Genomic DNA, 19,748 nt, shown 5'->3' on the forward strand with positions numbered 1-19,748 from the left:
CCTTACTGGGTTCACAAATATTTCAAGCATCCACTTCCCATTTACTTCACCTACCTTAGCATGGCACCAAACAGACAACACTCTCTTTTGGACTCATGATGAACACACTAAGGTCATTTTCCTTTGCATGATTCACGTCAGATGTCCTGCCACAATAAATCTGCCCCACACCAAAGTGGAACAGCAAATTTTATATCTAAAAGAATCACCTTCATTGTAAATATATAAGTAATTTTAAACACTTTGGAAGGAAATGGCCAGTTAGCAGAGCTTTTTTAGAAGAAACCCAATCTTCAGAACAGGAGAACCCGAAGACGGAAAAGGAAAGATTTACACACCTATTACCTAGGGGAAACGTAATTCTAATTAATCCTCGTGATCCTTTAAGCTCCAGTGCGCTCACCTAAGTTCTCCAAAGACAAAACGCACCCTATTCTGTATGCCCCCTATCATGCAGACTTCCTAGGAAGTAATATTAAGATGCAGTTTTTCCAATCATATTTCTTAGAAATAGAATCAGAGCTTTTTCCTTTCGTCTGCACAGACACAGAAAGACTAAAACATCTCCATCATTAGTCCAATTTCCCCCTACCTTTCAGAAAAGGAGTTGAAGAAGCTAAAAAACTTGGATTGAAGCGAACCTGCCTGATAAGCCCTCTATATCCCTTTGTCTCTGGCACCAACCTACACTAATTTCAACTAACTGTGCTGTAAATGCATCCAAACAGCTTCATGCAGGAACTAGGAAAACCAGAAACAAACGTTTGAGACCAAAGTCAGACAGGGCTTAGCAGCACAAGATTTCATTTTTCTTTTGCTAGTTTAAACCACAGCAAGACATTTTTCAAACCTTCTCATTGAACAGAAATACTTTTCTATCCCTTCTAAGCCAGACACCTTTGCAAATTTCTTAATATTATTTATCAGTCTTTCTCAACCTAACTTCTCAGGTGTTCTTAATATATATAGGATGCTGAATATAATGATATATCTTAGCTTTCTAGTTTGCTGCAGATAAGTAGGTCATGATTGATTTGTGATTTGCAGGATTTAAAAGAAAAAAAGAAAAAAATCAGCACAGTCAGAAGATAAGAGTGAAAATGAAAAGAAAAAAACACACACTGTAATAGGGAGAAAGATACAAATTCCAAATGGCATACCATAGAGTTAAGCACTGTACTTTTACCCTCCGAAAATATGGAGGCAGTGGTTCTCCCCCTACTCAGGTACAGGTAGGCTTCAACAGAAAGAGAGAGACTTTATCACACTTGCATCAGAAGCAGCTCTTTACCTTTTTAACTTAAAACAAACTCCTCTAATTGGTTATATAGGACAACACATCTTTACAAATAAGCAGACTCAGTATCTACGTAACACTAACATACATTTATACGAGATTCCAGGTATGCAGACAAATTTTTTTTATTCAGTTAGTAGTGGCTGTTTACAATTGCCATTTAAAGTTATCATACTATACTGAGACACACCTGTGCTACACGTATTGAATTTTTCTTTAGAAAGCAACCAAAACCTCAACAACAAAACTTGCAACTAACCTCCTGTCCATATTTCACTGGCTGAGTTGCTGTCTCCTCATCCATTTCTCCCTCCACCATGGCTCCTTCCAAGCACTCATTCAAGTTTCGATAACCATTTACCTGAAGGGGATACTGACCAAAGGTTTCGATCTTGGAAAAAGTGTTGCCTGAATGATGAAAATGATACAAAACCCATGTTTTGTCAAGTGAACAAAAAACTCTGGTTAACGTGAGAGTTTGTTATAAGCACCAGTTTAGATGCACTACTTTTAAGAAATGAAGTGCCTATAGCTTTCTACTTATGTCTGTCAGGGTAAGCCTCCTTACAAGATAAGTGCTTTCAAACACAGAAGCACTTACAAGCACTAAATGCCTTCAGAAGACATATTTTATAGATGTTAAAAACAATTTTATAAAGAAGAATATTTGCAAGTTTACTATAACAATGAAGATCCAGGCAATTTCATCAAGGATATGCAACAGAAACATGCATTATCACTGCCATAAATCAAATTTCTTAAAAGGAGCTAAAAAGTGAATCTACCAAAACCTTAACTCACCTTCATGGACACCTTCAGTCAAGAAAGTGCCATAGAAAAGTTGTACCATTGGGTTTTCAGATTTATCTGCAGGGCTTCTGTTTCAGAAAGAAAAAGCACAGAATTCATTTGCAGCTTTAGGCTGCAAAAAAGCCTTAACTCTTAATCTAAGCATTTGCTTGGGAATCTTCCTACAGTCAAAAATAAAGTTTTCTATCAAAGCACAAAACAGAGAGGAAGCTTCTCACAGGTTTCCATACTCAAAAGCACATTATAATACTGGCAAGGAAAAAACAATGAAGGCATGCCTTTTGAAATACAGTTCAAAAAAACAAACAAACAAAAAAACCAACCAGGTCTTTTGTTTACACCAGTCTGTTGATTTCCGTTAAAGCTTACACGCTTTGTAGTCCATACTGGCATTGAATACAGTCCTACACTTAAGCAAGAAATGTAGATCTAACAGTCCATAAGCACATTTCACGCTGAAGGAGGATTACCATCAGTAAACAAAGAAGTCTTTTTCATTACTCAAAATTTGCATTTAAAGCCCTCTCATTTATTAAGCAGTCACATTTAAAATCTGTTTCTCCTCAGTGACAAGTCAAACTCCTGGTATCATAAAAAACTCACTTGACATTCACAGCAAGCTGGAATGCATCTTCCAGCCAATCCAGTAGTTTGTGTGTAAATTCACTCACATCTTGCTAGAAGAGAGACAAAAGTTGAGAGTCAAACATACCAAGAAGAATGTGTTTTCACACTCTGCTGGTTTCACAGACCTATGTGAACAAAACCCAACTGGTACTGCTGTACCTACCCATCTGAAAGAAGCATGAAACTGAAGTGCTGCGATGATTTAGACCCATAGTGAACACCCTGTTCATCTGCAAACTAGTTGGAGGAAATTATTGTGATTACTACCCAGGTGGCACAGGGTACAGCACTGTTACACTGGCTGTTTAACTACCAAGCACGTACATTTCACCTAAGCAACACAGGGACAGCTGCTTGTCAGCTGACAAACAAGCGAAGAGGTCTCTGAAAATAAGAGGATGAAGTGAAAGAGAATTTCTCTGTTAGCAAGTGCTGGTTTGAAAAAAGCAAAAGGCTTTGTAACATGGTTTTACCTGCTGTTCTTCAGCTGATCTAAATGCATCCCTTAAAAGTTCCAGTGCTGCAGAAGGGTCCACAAACTTACGACGTGTTCCCAGCATTAAAGCAAACAGACACTGAAGTTCTTGCATGAATGCAATATTTCTTTTTCCCTGCATCACAAAAAGAAGAAAAGCCAGACCCTTCCTGCAGTTCAAAAAGCAGCATTTAAAAACAAAGTGCAAACAAACATGCACATGCCTTAAGAGGTAAGCTAACAACCAAGGAAAGAGATGACATTAATAAAGGACAAAAGCCAAAAGACATGCAGTGTCCTTTCTCGGAAGCAATATGATCTCCCAGTGGATGCATGGGAGAAAAAAATAACTTATCAGGAACTTTAGAGAAAGGAGGTGCCAGAAGTAATAATAGCTAAAAGGTAAGGTAACTTTTGAAGTTATTCTTTATGCAATTTAGGTTTTTTACAATACCAAGAGCACAGACAAAAGCAAGTACACTAAATCTCCTAAACAGTGATGGCCAAAAACTAGAATGATATATATAACTAGCAAAATATAATTCTATGTATAACTTTTTTCTTTAAATAATTTCTAAACACCTTCTGCTGACCACTCTCAGAAGGTACTGGAGCTAGCAGACCTTCAGACTGCCTCAAATACCATTTCTTCTGAGGAGCATATAACAAACGAACAAGAAGTTTTATGGGACAGATTTCTCCCTGCACCTCATTTAGAAGCTCTAGAGAAAAGCTTACTTTTTTTTTTTTCTCTCTACAGCAATTCTGTCTTTGAAAAGTATTTCCCAAATTTGTCTTTAAAGCAGCTAGGCAATTTAAATGCTGTTAACATATGAACAGAGGTCTCAGAGAGCTTGTTTCAAAGTAAATCTGCTCAAAGAAAGAACAAAACAGTATACCACAAAAGGGAAACTTCACAGCTTCACGTGATGAAAACTTACAGTGCGACTACGACAACTTTCAAGTACATTTTGTGGCAGAGAGTAGCCAAGGACCAGCCTTCGAAATTCTGGCAACTGAAAGAGAGACTGAAAGGACAGGAAAGGTAATGGTTGATCAACACCTGCGAGGATTTGACTCATTTAAGTTTTATGCACCACTGACTCTTAACTCCACAGCTTTTTCTGTTCACTACTACTTCTTCAATGGCCTTGTGTTACTACATAAGCATTTAAGAAGTACTGGTGTGGTACACAGACTGCTTACATCTGCACCCTCCATATTCCTTATGCTCTTCCAAAGAAGAGAATCTCATACTCCCAGTTTACACCATATAATCAGTTTAAGGAGGAGTATTCTATTCTGTACAGGCAAGCTTAGAAAAAGCATAGAGAAGCAAGTCACACAGAAAAATGAGCTCATTTGCAGCTTTTTTTTTTACTTCTCAAGCTAGAGAGCCATGATTGATTAACATTTATCTGCTATGTAAAATGGTTAGAAGAGACAAATTCATTCAGTTGCACTTAGTGTTGTCTCTTCTTGTTCAGGTTATCACTAATAATATACACTGCCTAGTTGCTTATTAGTTCAAGTATCTGTGCTGCTGTATTCCATTAACCAGAACCTGATACCCCAAGTATTATAGAGCTAACAGTGATGCCAGTATAATTACATTATCAGTTCACTTTTCCAGTCAAGTTTCTGGCATCCAGTAAGTATTTGTACATCACCACACCAAAAAAGCAATTGCATATATACACACTGATTATATGCATCTGTATCTATTTTTAATGCAAAGTCTCTTTTTGACTGCTCTTTTTACGTATACTTAGAGTGAACATCATGTAAAATAAAAACAGTATTTTCTGAGGATAGCCACATTCACTCCTCTATACAGGTAACTACAAACATATTAAATATTTAATTCTAATTGATAAACATTCTGTCTCCAAGACCGCAGCTATCACACAAGAACTTTGCCATTAGATTACCTGTATGACAGCGCTAAACCAACATGTATTACCAATGTTTTTCATTCCAACAGGCCAGTCGCCCACTCTTCTCCAGTCACTTGCTTTGGGATTCTCTCCCCAAACTTCACAGCGTTTCCTTTTGGAACGATTTTTGTTTTCAGCAGAATGTACTTCCTGTGGTCTGTCACAGAACATGAACACTTTTGTGAAACACCATCTCACAAAGATTCTCAGAAACTCTGGAAGTTGTACTCTAGTCACAGGCAGGATGCAGAGTTGAGTACTGTCAGGTGATACCTGGCACTACAGGCAACAGTCTCACCTGACTCCGAAAAAGATCCAACTCTGAAACGAGGTGGATGAAAACCAGGACTGGAAGATAATTTGAGATGATGGAATGAGGTATTAGATATGCATGTTTTTCTTCATAAACTAGCTGCAAGCAAAATTAGTATATAGTGCTACTTAGTCATTACTGGAGGCAAATTCAACCCAACCCAAGCCACTGTAAAAAGGAGAGCGCTACACAGTGACTGGTGTGAGGTGAATCAATACATGAGATTTCAAGGTGCTTCTTCAATAGGTGCTACAATACCAGTAAAGCATTGTTTTGTTTGGCATGCCAGCCATGTCAGCAGGAATCAAATAAGACACAACTAAAGTTATTTCTTCTACTTCAACCATCATGTTGCAGTGCTGCTCCAAAAGTAAAGATCAACTACACCACCTAGAAGACGATAACAATCCACGCACTGTCTAAAAGCAGCAGATATACAACTTTTACATGATTTATGTTTGTTTTGCAGTTACAAAAAATGCAATCAGCTTAAGAATCCGCCTACAATATCTGGCAAAACCAAAAACAAACTTCAAATCCACTGACCTTTCAACATCTCTTTCTGCAGCTTGACCTTTTGGTGATTCCAGTCCTCTGAAAACAACTGTGTGGAGGTCTTCTTTATTGTTAGGGTTGAGTGCAGCACCATCTAGAAGCAGAACAGCATTCTAATCAATTTTCCACCAGGTTGAAGCAAATGTTTTCTTTAAAAGGAACTTCTAGAAAATGTTACACTTCACAAACATGACTTTTAACATGATGCAAGCGTGATTTTCTAGTAAAAGTTTTAAGAACGAATTCTTTTAGGTTGGATCACACTATGAAATCATAAAAAAACATTGAGTGGGCTTGGTTAGGACCACGGATCATTCAGCTGTGTAAAGGCCAGATTTCCTTAAACCCAAGTTCAGAGCTTGCTGGAATATTTCAAACCTATTAAAATAATGAATCAGGAACACCAGCTGCTGCTTGTATTTGCTATGCTTTGACATCAGTGTTGACAACTGATGCTGTTTTGAGAAATACAGGTTTTTAATTTAATACAATTTGCATGGTCACACAGAATCAACTTCCTGTGGTAAGATTTATAAAAAACCCTCACATAATCAAACTGCTGGTCAAAATAACATTTTGTTTTAAATTTTCATGGAAATGTTGTACAGAACACTCAATTCACCTGCTCAGGAAGTTAATGCTGCAGAAAGAAATGCATGCCTTGACAGGGATTCGGTTATCTATTCTGTTCTCTCTGGTTTAGGAGTTTCCTGGGTTTTCTGTGTTAGCCAACTGATCAATTGTTTAAAATAAATACATCTTTGTAACATGATCTGTTACCTACAAACTGGCCCTTAGCTGACCCAGAGATGAGCTGGTTCTAGGAAAACTAACCTTACCAATACCAAAGTGGTTTGGTGTTGGTTTTTTTTGCTGTTTTAGTTCCCTGAACTATCCCATGGCAAGCGACAAATATTAGCAAAATCAGTGCCAGGACAGGAATGGGAGAGATTCACTGGCAGAAGCTGGGAGGCTCAACGCCTTCCCTTTCATCTCAGACAACATTTAAGGAGAACTTTAAGAGACACAGTGTGAGCAGAGATGACCCACTTACTTTGTGGAAGCTGTTTGCCCACAGCACTCCCTTCCCAAGCAGATGGCTCTGCAGCAGCCGTGTCCTGAGCAGGCTCTTGAGCATGCTCCTCTGTGAGGAAGGTGACTGCTTCCATTAGGTCTCCATTAGCAGCCTAGGAGAAAGACATAGAAAAAATCCATAGTTCCAGTGTTACTTCATCTAAATTTGTAGGAAATTTAATGCATCCATGGTAAAGATAGGCATACTGGCTCCAACTTTGCTTTCTCTCATCATGGAAGAAAGCTATCTATTGGTGACAAGTAGCAGTAAAAATGAATATAATAAAGGCTACAATTTATCTGATGGAAAGCACTTTGCCTTTATTACTAGGACATTATAGACTCCATTAACTAATTTCATTTCCCTTGCCAGAGATTCAAATAGTAATAGGTCAGCAGTGCAACAGGGTACTTAGCCACAGGGAGAGACTCACAGGAATCAAACTCTCCAAGAATTACAAGACATATATATCCTACCGAACCTAAGGCGTTCTTTAGACCATCACTACAGGCTAAGGACGCTGCATTCACTTGACATAACACAGCACAAGATATCTGAAGAAGATGCAAAACACTGATCTTGGTTCATTCTAGAAAAGAGCTCAAATAGACTAGTTTTCTATTTCATTTTAAACAATGAAGTGTTAAGCTACTTTACATTTATTCTAACATTCTCTGAACGTTATTTCTCAATGAAACTTAAAAATTTTCTTAAATGAGTCCTTTTGTATGTAAACAAGTTTCTCTGTACATAAACAATGCAACTCTTGCTGATACATCTCAAGGCAATAGCGTCTGATGATTCCAGACTGATGTAGCTGCAATCAGTCAATACTATAATTTAAAATATCAAAACATGCATTATGAGAAAGAATCTTTCCAGATAAATATTGTTTCTCCAACTGCCTGAGATGCTTCTGTCCCTTCACTTTAGAGCAAAAACAACTGTTCCGGTGATCGACAAAACAGCCACAATCACAAAGCTGCCAATGTGATTTCAGTGGTCCAGGTCTCCTAAAACAATTTAAATAAAGAAAAACAAACTTCGCCACACAAAGTTTGTGTTTACTGTAATGTATGGATAACAGCCCTGTAGAAACAAAATTACCAGAGAATGTTTACAATGTTTTAATATGGCAGGTGCTGTTGCAGCACAGACTTTAAGCTCTACTATTGGAAAAAAAATTAAGGGTTCTCAGCTTCACATCGAGCTTTTGTTTCGGATGTGGCTGACTACATGCTAGCCCTAAAATTCTATTTCCTTCTGACACCAACAAATGCTGGACTCCTGTACCTATTTGCCTCATGGGTATATCTGAATGAAGTAGAAACCAGGGGTAGAAAATAGCGGATGATTTACGCTTCCCCTTTCATGAACCAGGTTGTTCCATTCAGGACACGCTGTATCACTGACACAGGCCACACACTGACTACTGCACCAAGTATTTCTTATCAGCCCACAAAAATGCCAGTGTGTATCCAACCCCTGAATTATGTTTCAAGACAGCCTGAACTTACCTGATTTTGGGGACAAAATCAAAGGTCTTGACAACATATACAAACCTTTAGAGCTGCTTGAAGGAAAGCTGAATCCTGAATTCCTGTTATCTCTTTCAGTTGGTTTAAAAGCATCTGGCAATCCTACAGTGAAGAAATAACGAAAGCTAATGTAAAAAAGCGACCAAGAAAAACATCAAGCTGTTTCTGCAATGCTTGCCAAGGGCTCACCAGAGTATTTGTTCTTTCTTTCCTTTTTACTTAGAGATCAACACAAAAGCTCAGTTAAATGTGCCAGATAATAATACCAACATCAGCTTGAACACTGTAGTTAAAATTTCTATTTACAGACTAACTTTCCATCTGTTGTACGTTCAAGAGCATGTTGGCAGGCCTCAGATGAAGCACCATGCACTCCGTCAGATGAACCACACCTGGGGGGCACCGGCACAGCTCTCCTAAAAGCAGCAGCATCTGCAGCAGGACATATAAGGAACCTGGTAAGCTCTCGGGGGATTGGAGAGGGGCTATTTTAAGCCAGGCTGCACATGCCACTTGTGCACGTCATCTCTCACTCACAATGAGGCATCAGAAGAGGGGCCCAAGAAGTTTCCATTGCTTGTCCTTCCCACCTCACAGCAACTCAGGGTTTGGTCAGCTACTTGCTGCTGTCTGTAAGCCATGGCCACGGCCAACAACATATTCTTAGCTTAGCCACCTAAGAACGTTTCTGTAATCATTTTCTTAACAGATGTATCAAATCCTTATAGGCTTTAGGGGTTGTTAAGTGGAAACAGACTTAAGTTTAGCCACACAAAGTAGCTGGTGAGGGACACGTAGAAGCATTGGCCCCAAGAACAGAACAGTGAAAGACACTTGGCTAAAAGCGTTTATTGCCCAGAAGGTAAAAGAAGGTAGCAATCACTGGTGAACAGTTATGGCTGATGGAATAAGACCAGCGTCCACGTTACAGAACTAAGTTTCCTGAACAGCCTGCATCTCGTAAGAGATACCTGCAAGCATGCAACGCTGCCTATACAGAGGTTTGCACAAACAGCCAGGCGCACCTCTTTTTCCATAGGAGCAGTCACTGTGCCCAACAAGTGCTGCAGTGCTATGAATAACTTAAACAGCATAGTTGTGGGGAATGCCAGCTCCCCCAGCAGCGAGCAGTGAGGTCCCATCGTCCCCCTTTGGAGCAGCAGCTGCCGGCAGCCCAGCGCCAGTGAAAGCCGACACCGGGAGATGCAGCTCTGCAATGCTGGAATCGCGCGTGGCACAGCGAGGATTTGATGCAGGACAAACAGCACAGACTGCGTCGTGTATGCCTGACTTATAAAGGCCACCTGGCATCCTGCTGCCAGTGCAGTCCGATGGATCCTAGTTTCTTAAGATCATGCATTTAATTATTCTTAACTGGGAATGCTGCGGAGCAATAAATTCAAATTTCTACTTACTCTAATCACTGGGAAAAATCTTAAGATGTTTCAATGCAACTGGAGCACAAGTCGTAACCAGTAATGTCAGCTACTTTTTTGAGCTATATATCCATCCATACTGCTGACAGATGCTATTCCATGCACAAATACCTTAAAAATAGCATGCATCCACACAGGTGGCTGGTTAAAAGACAAATCCCATTTCTTTTTTTTTGATGGGAATTCTCCCAACAAGTTACTACTCATCGTATTCCTATTTAAATTACTCTTTTGGTAAGCTGCTACAAAAAAAAGCATGAGTATATGCACATATCTTTCCCAGTCCCTCACACATGCTTTTTCAGTCCCTGCACCTCGAAACCTAAGAGCTGAGATGTTCTGGAAACCCTCACGGTGAGCCAGCAGCACAATGAGACACTGTGTGTGATAAGAAGCCAAGAGCATGAGCCTCAGGACAGGAATACTTTCACTAAGGCAAACCAATTACATCATGTTGCTAATTTTGCTACCTTAGTGAGCTGTATTCCTGTTGGCTAACCCTACCTAATGCTGCGGGGCATATGTTTCCATTGGAGAAAAATCCATGCTAATAAACCACACTGCAATAATGAAATCCAAGGCAGGACAGGGCATGATTTCATCGGCTTTTCTTCTTCACTGAAAGAAGGACTCGCAAAGGCTGCAGTAAACATAAAAACTAATTACCAGCCCACAGTTCTAAGCTACCGCTTAATATTCTACTGATTTCTAGGGCAATTTTATTCAGCCTTTCATATGAAACATTTGTATTAACAGCAGGAAGTTTATCCTGTACAACAAGTTTCAAGAGACTTGCGGCTGACTGGCAGCCCACAAAAGCCAATGGGAACGACACTCTATGCGTACAGTTTAAGTTTTTGGAGAGTATTTTTGTTTTTCTAACTAGTCTGGTTGATTGCTTTTGGAGTTATGCTCCATGGTACTTTAAAACAAGCTCCACAGCTGTTTTCAAAACAATAGTGGTAGCACGCTACATCTGTTAATACACATTACACCTTTAAAACGAAACACCGAAATCTGACCTCCCAGAAAAATAACAACCACAATGACAATGCTATTAGCATTAGATTATGGCAACAGGAGATGACTCTAGAATCAAGATGCCGGGAGGAATGGAAGGTATCGGAGATAAAAATTACATGGTCAACTATCAAATGATAAAGCTGGTAGGTTTTGCCATTTTCCTTAATATGATATGAGCACAAGTAGTTTGTTTTGAGGAGAAACTGGAAACAGGGAAGGGTGTAAATGCGGTGCATAAGTTCAAGGGGCTCCATAAATAACAGCGTGCAAGGCAGATGTTGTAGCTGGCACGGAAGAGGCATGCAGAGCAGATGACCTTCAGCCGCTGCAATTCAATTGCGCTTTTTATCAACCCAGCAAAATGGATATGAAGAGGCCTGAAATCCTACAGACGGTAGCACCAACAATGCTCACATTCCTGAAACGAGACCTTTTACAAACCAACATCCATCAAGACAAGGAGCGATGGCCTGCTAGCTCCCTGTCCATCAGCACGCGTGTACACAGGCTCCAGTACATCGTGCACTTTCCTGACGCTGGAACTGCGCAAACCTGGAACCGCCGCCACACAAACACATCTTCTAAATGCACGGTGCACTCAATCGATACCTTCTTCCTGCAAACTCCTTTAACGCTGCCCCTGAGAAATGCTTCTCATGTCCTAAGAGCGCAGAGGCGCTGCAGGGCGCTCTCAGGCGAGCGGTCCACGTGCCCTGCCCGCCTGCTCTCACCCCCTGGACCGAGTGCCACAGGTTGCCCACGAGAGCGGGCCTGTGGCCAGCCTGCGGAGCAGAGCCACGCGTCCTGCCGAGTGCCGCCGTCCCGACCTCCGCCTGCTGCAGGCAAGGCAGCACTGAAGTTCAGAGCAGCAGCCTTTGTAACGGGTGTCAGAAGATGCTCCAGGTAACAGAGAAAGGAGAAAGCTCATGGCGGATGTTACAGAGGTGACAATTTTAGAAGGCTGTCAAGAGAAAGCCATGCGGGGCTATCTGCGCGCCCTTCCTACAGAAGCCAGCACGCGCCCTCCGGAACAAACCACTGATGCACGACGTGTTACCTACGAAGGTTTTGAAAACAAACCACGCCAAGTCCAGCAAGCGCTGACGAAGTGCTTCACGCACCGCGGAGCCCCCGCGGGGTGCCCAGAGCCGGGCGCCTGGGCCGCGGGCAGAGCAGCACCGGGACGCTGCCCCGGTGCGCGCAGGGCTCCGGCCCGGCCCCCCGCGGCCCGCCCGCCCGCCTCAGCCCCGGCCCGGGCCCGTCAGAGCCGGGCTCCGCACCGCCGCCCGCCCGAGCGCCGGGCGCCGACGCGAGGGGCGGCAGCGCCCCGCCGGAGGCCGCGGGTTCCGCCGCCCGCCCCCGGGCCCGGCCCAGGCGAGGCCTCCCCGGGGGCCGCTCCCCCGGCCCCGGCCCCGTCCCGCCGCCGCCCGCTCACCGCTCCGCCGCCGCCCGGGGCGCCGCCCGCGGCCTGCAGCTCGGCCGTCATGCCGGCCGGCCGCCGGAGCAGGGCCCGCGCCGCCCGCCTCCCCGCCGCCGCGCATGCGTGGGCCGGGCCGGGCCGGGGCGGAGCGGGCCCCGCGGCGGGTCCCGGGGTCGCTGCTGGGGCCGAGAGGCGGAAAAGAAGAAGCGAAGGGGGGTTGGGGGCCGCGCTCCTGGCGGGGCGGCTTCTCCGCGATCTGCGCCCCGACTCCGGGTACCTCCGGGGACCAAGGTCCTTACGAGTGCCCGTCCGACAAAGACTCCGGCGCTGCCCCGCTGTCAGGGCTGAGCTCCCTCAGGTGCAAAGCTTTGGAGCTGTGCGGCCTGCCAGGGATTTTCCAGGTGTGGGTGCGCGAGTCACAGATCCTTAGGGAAAAAAACATGAAGAAAGGAAGGTTTTTAACAACAGAGGGGGCCAGATACCTGCTTTCTGCAGTTTCCAAGGCTGCACATTTATTGGCCTCGTCAATATTAGGAGTAAATATTTTTTCCCATGTTTAATTTCACTGAAAGCCCTCACTGTTCGTAGCTTTTGTGCTATCAACTTGCATAGACAGTTAAGTCACTGGACTGTAGCAACCACAGTTTCCTTTAAATCCTTTTGCTAATACAGCTGAGATTTCATCATTGTCTTTATAAAAATAGCTTAACAATCAAAATGGAGACATCCCAAACCAAAATAACATTTTCTGAGGTGTTTCCCCCTCTGGAGCAAGTTACTTGCAACATATCGCACAAACGAGGGAGGGCAGAGACCAGCCAGCACACGAGACCTTGGAAACACGGCCCTTGTGTCTTCCCGGGCACCAGCCACCCACAGCTGTTAAGAGACCTTTACAGGAAAAATTCCCTGATCTGAGGGCCCAGGTGATGAATATGGCGTGAGCAGGCAGCGAGGCACACACTTTCAGCTCATTCTCAAAAGCAGGGAAACAGAGGCTCAGAGAGGCATGTGGCGCTTTACCCAGGACAACACAGCAAGTGTCTGGGGGAGATGAGCACGGACACAGTCCCCACCTCCAGCTCCCAGAAGCTGAAGGACAGTTCAGCTAAAAGCCCAGGACTGTAAATATAAGGAAAGCTACAATACAGATTAAGCAATTTTCTGCAGAAGGGTAGTACCACACAACAAGCTAAGCACACAGGTGATAAAAGGAGGCACCATCACAGGAAATACACTTATTTCCCAAATCCTCTGTCCTCTCCTCTTGCCATCCGAGATTGTGGGCTCTCCTGAGAGCCCTCAGCCCCTGTGAGTTCCCAGTGCCTAGGCATGGAGTCCCTCATCCAACTCCCACCCAGGAGTGTGCCGCCTCCTTTTGCTTGGTGTGTAGCGTGGGTCTTTTCATCCCAAAAAGACTTGTGAAGAAGCGGGACTTGAAAGTCACCCTGACTCAATTTCAAGGAGAAAAAGCTTTTCCTCCCCAGCAGCGGTGCTGTTAAAGCAGAGTGCTCGCTGCCACCAACGGGAGTGGGAGCTGGAGGCTTGGCGAGATTTGGGCGAGCCTGTGTGAGCAGGCAGAAGACAAAACATCAGGGCTGGAATGCTTAATGCAGACAAAAAGCACACAAACCATCCAGAGCCGCTCTAAAGCAGTCTAATAAATACTAATTTGTATGAGGTCTGCTTGGGACGAGGCTATGCCATATCTGCTGATGTGAGATGAGATCTCATTTACAGTTTCCTGCTGGATCTCGTACTTTCAGCAGCTCATCAAAACAGCCGTCAAGAGCCGTGAGCCCTGTATGCGTGCGTAGGACACTGCAGATGAGATTTCGCTGCCGCACATTGGCAATTTGATTCAGCCCAATGACCTGGCGGGGCTGAGCTCCCCTGGGGCCAGTAGGGCTTGTGAGCAAAATACCTTTTTGCATCTCCGGAGGAGCACTCAGGAATGTGTCACTTGCAATTGCTGGTCCTCATTTCTCTACTGCTGTCCCTGCTGCCTCGTGGCGCGGGGTCTCTGCCAGAACCAGAGCCCGGTGCTCCCTGCAGCGGCACTGGGGGGGTGGGGGGCTGCTAATGGGGGCATCTTCGGCATCTTGTAGTGGAGCAGCTGCCTTGCGGGACAAGGGGAAGGGTGCAGGCATGATGCTGGTGGCTCCTGATCTCACCAGTTTCCCTGCTGGCCACTTCTCTGCCAGATTTGCTGGGTGGTGTAGGAGACCCCCCTGCTCGTCCTCTGGTGTCAGCCCTGCGTGGCAGCAGCGAGCCCCACGCTGCCGGTTCTCTGGGCACTCCCAGGCAGCATCCCTGGCTTTTTTTTTTTTATTTTTCAACAGGTGTGGGAACATCAACGCAGCCTTTTCAAGGGTCATCTTGGCTCAGACCAAAAATAAGCAGGCAAAAACATGTAAGCCATATCTGGATGGAGACTTCAAGAAGCAGACTTTTGGTGAATCATGTATCTTGTTTTTGGGGAGGGGTTTGGGCTCAGGCTGCCCTGCAGCAGCACACAGGCTGGCCAAAGCCTGCCCTCACAGCTGTCCCGTGCAGGTGTTCCCATGTAGGAATTTGGGAGGCAGGAGGAGCCACCAGCAGAGATGATAGAGTAAAATAAAGCAAGCCAGTAATGATTTTTTCATTTTGCCTGATATACAAAGGGTAAATGATAAGCAAAATACATAGTGGAGTTTTAAAATCCAACGAGGGAAAAGAGAAAGCCAATTTCATGTGACTACAGGGCTACTAATAGCAATCATTATGGACACGATATTATTTGTTCTAGGTTTTACAGCATCCCTTTAAGCACAGCAGCAGACCTGTGCTGTTCAAGCTTCCCCCTCCTCAGCTTTCCTGACCCGCTTTCGTATCCTGAAAGCTGCAGAAATACATTCCAGGTGCTGGCAAGTGTATTAACATAGGCACTGCGTGGGCATGGTATTAATTACAGGAAATATGCTACATGAATTAATGAATAACTGTAAGCATGGTAGTTACCTCTTGTATTGTAGATACTGAGTTCCTTCTTGCTGCTGAACTGAAATTGCGTTTCAGGGCATCTGGAAATGCAAAGTTTGGGTGTAGACCAGGCAAACGTGTCCTGCGGGTGCCTGGCAGCTCAGGATCAGCGTTTCCTTGTCCCTCCTCAGTGCTGCAGGAGGGCAAATAGAGAACAGGTTTGGGAAATGCTGTTTTCCTGAAAAAAAATAATAATAAAAAAGTTTTAGAAGGGAATGAGTGAAAATACTGCTATTTCCCCACTCCAGCTGTAGCAAGGTCCCTGTAAACAGCTGGCTGAAAGGTAGGTTGTGTGGATGCACAGCTTCTTCCCGGGTGTCACCGTACTTACCTGTCCCTTGCAGGTAGGCGGGCTGACCTGAGACAGGACAGGTGGCAGGACATTTCTCCCCCTGTCCCTAGGGATCGATATCTTTCGCAGCAATAAACACATGTTCACACATTCTGTGCTGGTGCTGCCCTTACATCTGAGCAGAGATTTGGCTCCAGAGCCAAAACCATCACAAATGCAGAGGCTTTAAATGCGGCTTCGGCAGGTGTGTGCACTAATCGACGAGCTGTTGAGCGCGTGTGGTTTCATGTGAAGAGCTCTCGGCCCGTCTTCGTCGCTGCTTCTGACTTCTGATGTGATCTTTTGCCTCCTGTTTCCTGTACATAAAAGACTAGTCTTGCCTAAGAATATCAAGTTATTACTAGGACCTTGGGGAAATCTGATCAGGGAGATAATCGAGTCGGAGTTCCAATTTGCTTATATTAAGTTTCACCAACTGCAGAAGCCAGATACCTTTGTATTCCCCTCCGCTGGCTGGAGCCTCTCCGACAGACGCCGAGGCATCTGTCTCGACACGCTGCTGAACTGGGAAGATAAATACGAACGCGTGGGAATTATCTCTGCGTTTGCTAACCACCAATTTAGGTCTAAGTAGGCTCCCTCTGTTAGGAAGACTAATGAATTCCAATTCTGCAAAATATCCTTTGCTTTTAACAAGCAAGATGGAAGGTAGCTAAAAAAGAAAGAAGGAAGAGCTGTGAATAATGCCACGAGAGAGCCAATTACACCAGCCAGCTGGCATTGCAAAACTTGTTGTTTAACTTGATGTTTAACTTAAAGAAGCCTGGCTGCAGTGACGGTGCACTGCAGGGCAGCATGGTCCGTGCGAGGATGCTCTGGGCCAGCCCCGCTGCTGGCAAGGGCAGAGCCGGCTCCGGGCACCGCAGACCACTGAGGCAGGAGCCCCGAGGAGCCAGGAGGGAGCCGCTCCTCCTCCAAGGTTTCCTGGAGCTTTCCATACTGGCAGACCCACAACATGATTGTGCTGTTCTGCCTTGGGGCTGAGCCAAGCCCCAGCCCGGTGGGCACCTCTGCACGTCCCTAAGGCACAGGGCACGTGCAGAGCTGTGGTCACGGGGAAGGGGGTCCCACGCTGCTGCATCCTCGGGATGCTCCTGTCCAGGTGCTGGGCTGACCAGGGCATGCCAGGTCCTGCAATGACACAGACTAAGGGACAAAGAGAAACCAGGACTTGAAAAGGCAAGGGATTTCTACCTGTCATTTCATAAAAAAAATACACCTAGCTTGAGGTCACTTTCTGTTTTATGAGCAGGAAGATCTACAGGCACAGGGATTTAATACAAGTGCCTGCCTATAGTGGCTGAGACAACTCCCTCTAAAAAAAAAATATTGTCCTGATTACAAATATAAACTCAGCCTCGTATTTTTAGCTCTGGGTTTGCTGAGGGTATGTATTATGTTTAGCAGCCTGATTAATGTCACAGTAACTAATTAGGGTGCAAGACAGATACTGGTGATTTGCTTGCAGTGTCGAGTGCAGTCAAAGTGCCATTATATCAAAGATAATTTACTGCGGTGGGGATCATACACTCTCAGATGAAGAACAAGTGGGAGCTGAAGATCTGCCCCCACTCTGCTTCTTCCATGCCCTAAGATCTTTCCATACAACCTTATTTTTTATCAAAAGGAAGCCATCAATTTGCACTGTGGGTGCCCTGAAAATGAAAAAAGTAGTCCCAGAAATGTTTATTAGCACTAGGGGAACATTAGTTGCGGGGAATTTCAATGGATACCAAACACTTGCACTTATGAGACAGCAAATAACCGTCACCTGCCCTCTCAGAAGCACTTCAGAGTTGTGTTTAAAAGCAGCAGGCACTGACACATGCAGGTGCTTCGTGGATTAAAAAAAAATTGCTGTCCCTCCTTTATCAAGTCAGTTGTGTGCCTTGCAGAAAAGCCGATTTTTGCTTTCTACCGCCCAGCAGCACTGATGGCACCCTGCTGCTGGGCTTTCTGCTGGGGCTGGTTGGTAGCCCTGGGATGGCAAACCCGGCAGGAGCGTGCTGTGCAGGGCAGAGCCCTCAGCCTCTGCTCTGCCTCTCCCTGCAGCGGAGCTCAGGCAGAGCTCAGCTGTCCCCAGGCAGCAGGGAGGAAAGCATCCCTGTACGGCAGCGGTCTGAAGCTCTGGGGCTTCCTGGGCCGCAGAGCAGGCTCTGAGCAGAGCCTGGCTCCTCCAGCTGTGTGCTGGGCTGCTCCATCCAGAACAACAGGCAAGGTGCTTTTCAGCAAAGCTTTCAGGGGTATTTTAAATCAAAAGCTATCAGCCCTTTCAGCCCAAATTAGCTTTTCCAACTTGGTTGAAATCTTTATAATTTTCTCTGAAAATGAAGGGAAAAATATACCAGTCGTGGCCATAATCACTGAGATGGCTTTATTGAAGCCCAGGCTGAAAGTTTCCCATTTGAAATGCTTCTTAAGAACTAAAGCTTCAGTAGAAGAACTTGGATGAAGTGTAGGGAAGACAGACATGAGATTTCTACCTAAAAGCGCCTGGCATTTTCACAGATTCTGATGCTCACCTACCGCTCATGGGATGCAATCCTCCAGCACTAGCCTCCTCCAGAAAGCAGGGAAATGAAGACATGCCCCTGCCCTGGGAAGCCGGAGGCAGGTTCCCACTTTCCTGGGTCAGGAAGTTATGACAGCAAAATACAAGGGAGAGAAAAAGCAGCAAACTCAGCTGCACGCAGCGGCTAGGCACCAAACTCACTCTGTGCCATAAAGACAGTCATGCAAGATTAAATACTGGTGGCTCTGCTCTCAGCAAGGCAATTCCTGCCTAACCCTGGGTAATATCACATCTCTGACACACGGCTGCTGTACCTGCTCGGAATGAGATGGATCTCCTTCATTAACATCAATGGGCTCCAAATACCTTTGTGTACTTATTATTACCTGGCTTTAATGGATAATGAAATTGTGGCATAATATTGCTAATACCTGAAGGGTGTCTAATGGAGAACACAACCGAAAGGAAAGTGCTTTCCTACCTTTGCTGGGGAATTTAAAGGCATCAGGCTTCTCTGCTGGCAGGACTCGGCCGTGTTTGCATTCCCAGCGAGGACAAGGGCTAGCTGGAGCGCACAGATGCTGATCCTCAGCATCCTCCCTGGGAGCACGGATCCGGGCAGCTTCCGTTCAGCCCCAGCTGCAGCTCCAGAGCCACCATCGCACCCACCGCACTGGGGGCCGCAGCTTCAAGGCCGACACATTGGAGGGGCTGTCAGTCCCCAGGGAGGCAGGGCAGTGGCATGGCTCACACTGGCCCTGGCCTGAGGAAGGAAACAGGGCTTTCACACAGACAACAAGCACTGCTCAGCCCTGCATTATGGTCCCGAGCACAGAAAGCCCCAAAACACAGCCCTGCTCCCTGTCACGTTCAGCCAGGGCAGCCTGGTCTGTAGCACTAACCTGAACTGCACCTGACACCAGCATAGTGGCACAGGACCGGGCTAGCACCGCTCGCCGCCTTGAAATACAGCGTGACTCATCCCTGCAGCTGCTCCAAGCGGAGTTCATTAAGCAGATGAGTAAATACCAGCAGCTTGCAGAGGAAGAGCCTTTCTTTGCAGAGCTCTCAGAGATGGGTTACAGCTGTGCCCGTTTGGCTGATGGGCTCCAAAACATCCCCCTGCTGCTGCTGCCCACAGGGGTGCTCAGCAGTGTCTGTCTGGTGATCAGTCTGTCTGTCCATCTGTCCGGTGGGGTTTCCACACCAGGGTGTGACCCCGTGCTGCCAGGCTCTGCAAGCACTTTGGGTGGTGGGAGCACGGCTGGGGCAGGGGGCTCACAGCCCCGCCACTCTGCGTGGGCACAGACACAGCCCCAGCAGCCCCTACCTGCAGCTGCCTCTCGCTGCTCGTTGC

At 45.5% G+C, this 19,748-nt stretch overlaps 1 protein-coding gene across 9 annotated transcripts in view; it reads right to left on the reverse strand.

The window, feature by feature from the left end:
• The window catches only part of USP28 (ubiquitin specific peptidase 28), a 34,249-nt gene extending 14,829 nt beyond the window's left edge, over positions 1–19,420 (reverse strand). For 4 of the 9 annotated variants that reach the window (XR_014574611.1, XR_014574612.1, XM_083808271.1 and 1 more), the window contains exons 1-13: positions 19,294–19,420; positions 18,873–19,154; positions 15,859–17,010; positions 15,507–15,705; positions 8,652–8,729; positions 7,069–7,201; positions 6,006–6,108; positions 5,141–5,303; positions 4,151–4,237; positions 3,208–3,345; positions 2,711–2,784; positions 2,099–2,175; positions 1,557–1,705 (exon numbers count right to left, since the gene is read on the reverse strand). Coding sequence is in view for 7 of the 9 variants with exons in the window: in XM_083808271.1 (XP_083664397.1) it covers positions 1,557–1,705; positions 2,099–2,175; positions 2,711–2,784; positions 3,208–3,345; positions 4,151–4,237; positions 5,141–5,303; positions 6,006–6,108; positions 7,069–7,201; positions 8,652–8,729; positions 15,507–15,705; positions 15,859–15,911 (1,254 nt within the window). In the remaining 2 variants the exon portion in view is untranslated. Of the gene's footprint in view, positions 1–1,556; positions 1,706–2,098; positions 2,176–2,710; positions 2,785–3,207; positions 3,346–4,150; positions 4,238–5,140; positions 5,304–6,005; positions 6,109–7,068; positions 7,202–8,651; positions 8,730–8,941; positions 9,060–9,164; positions 12,287–12,521; positions 12,644–15,506; positions 15,706–15,858; positions 17,011–18,872; positions 19,155–19,293 lie in introns of those variants that run through there. The other 5 variants (XM_083808267.1, XM_083808268.1, XM_083808270.1 and 2 more) reach the window with 5 other exon arrangements.
• Between the last annotated feature and the right edge of the window lie 328 nt (positions 19,421–19,748).

Source organism: Anser anser (genome assembly GCF_964211835.1).
Source record: "Anser anser genome assembly, chromosome: 22".
Taxonomy (NCBI): Eukaryota; Metazoa; Chordata; class Aves; order Anseriformes; family Anatidae; genus Anser; species Anser anser.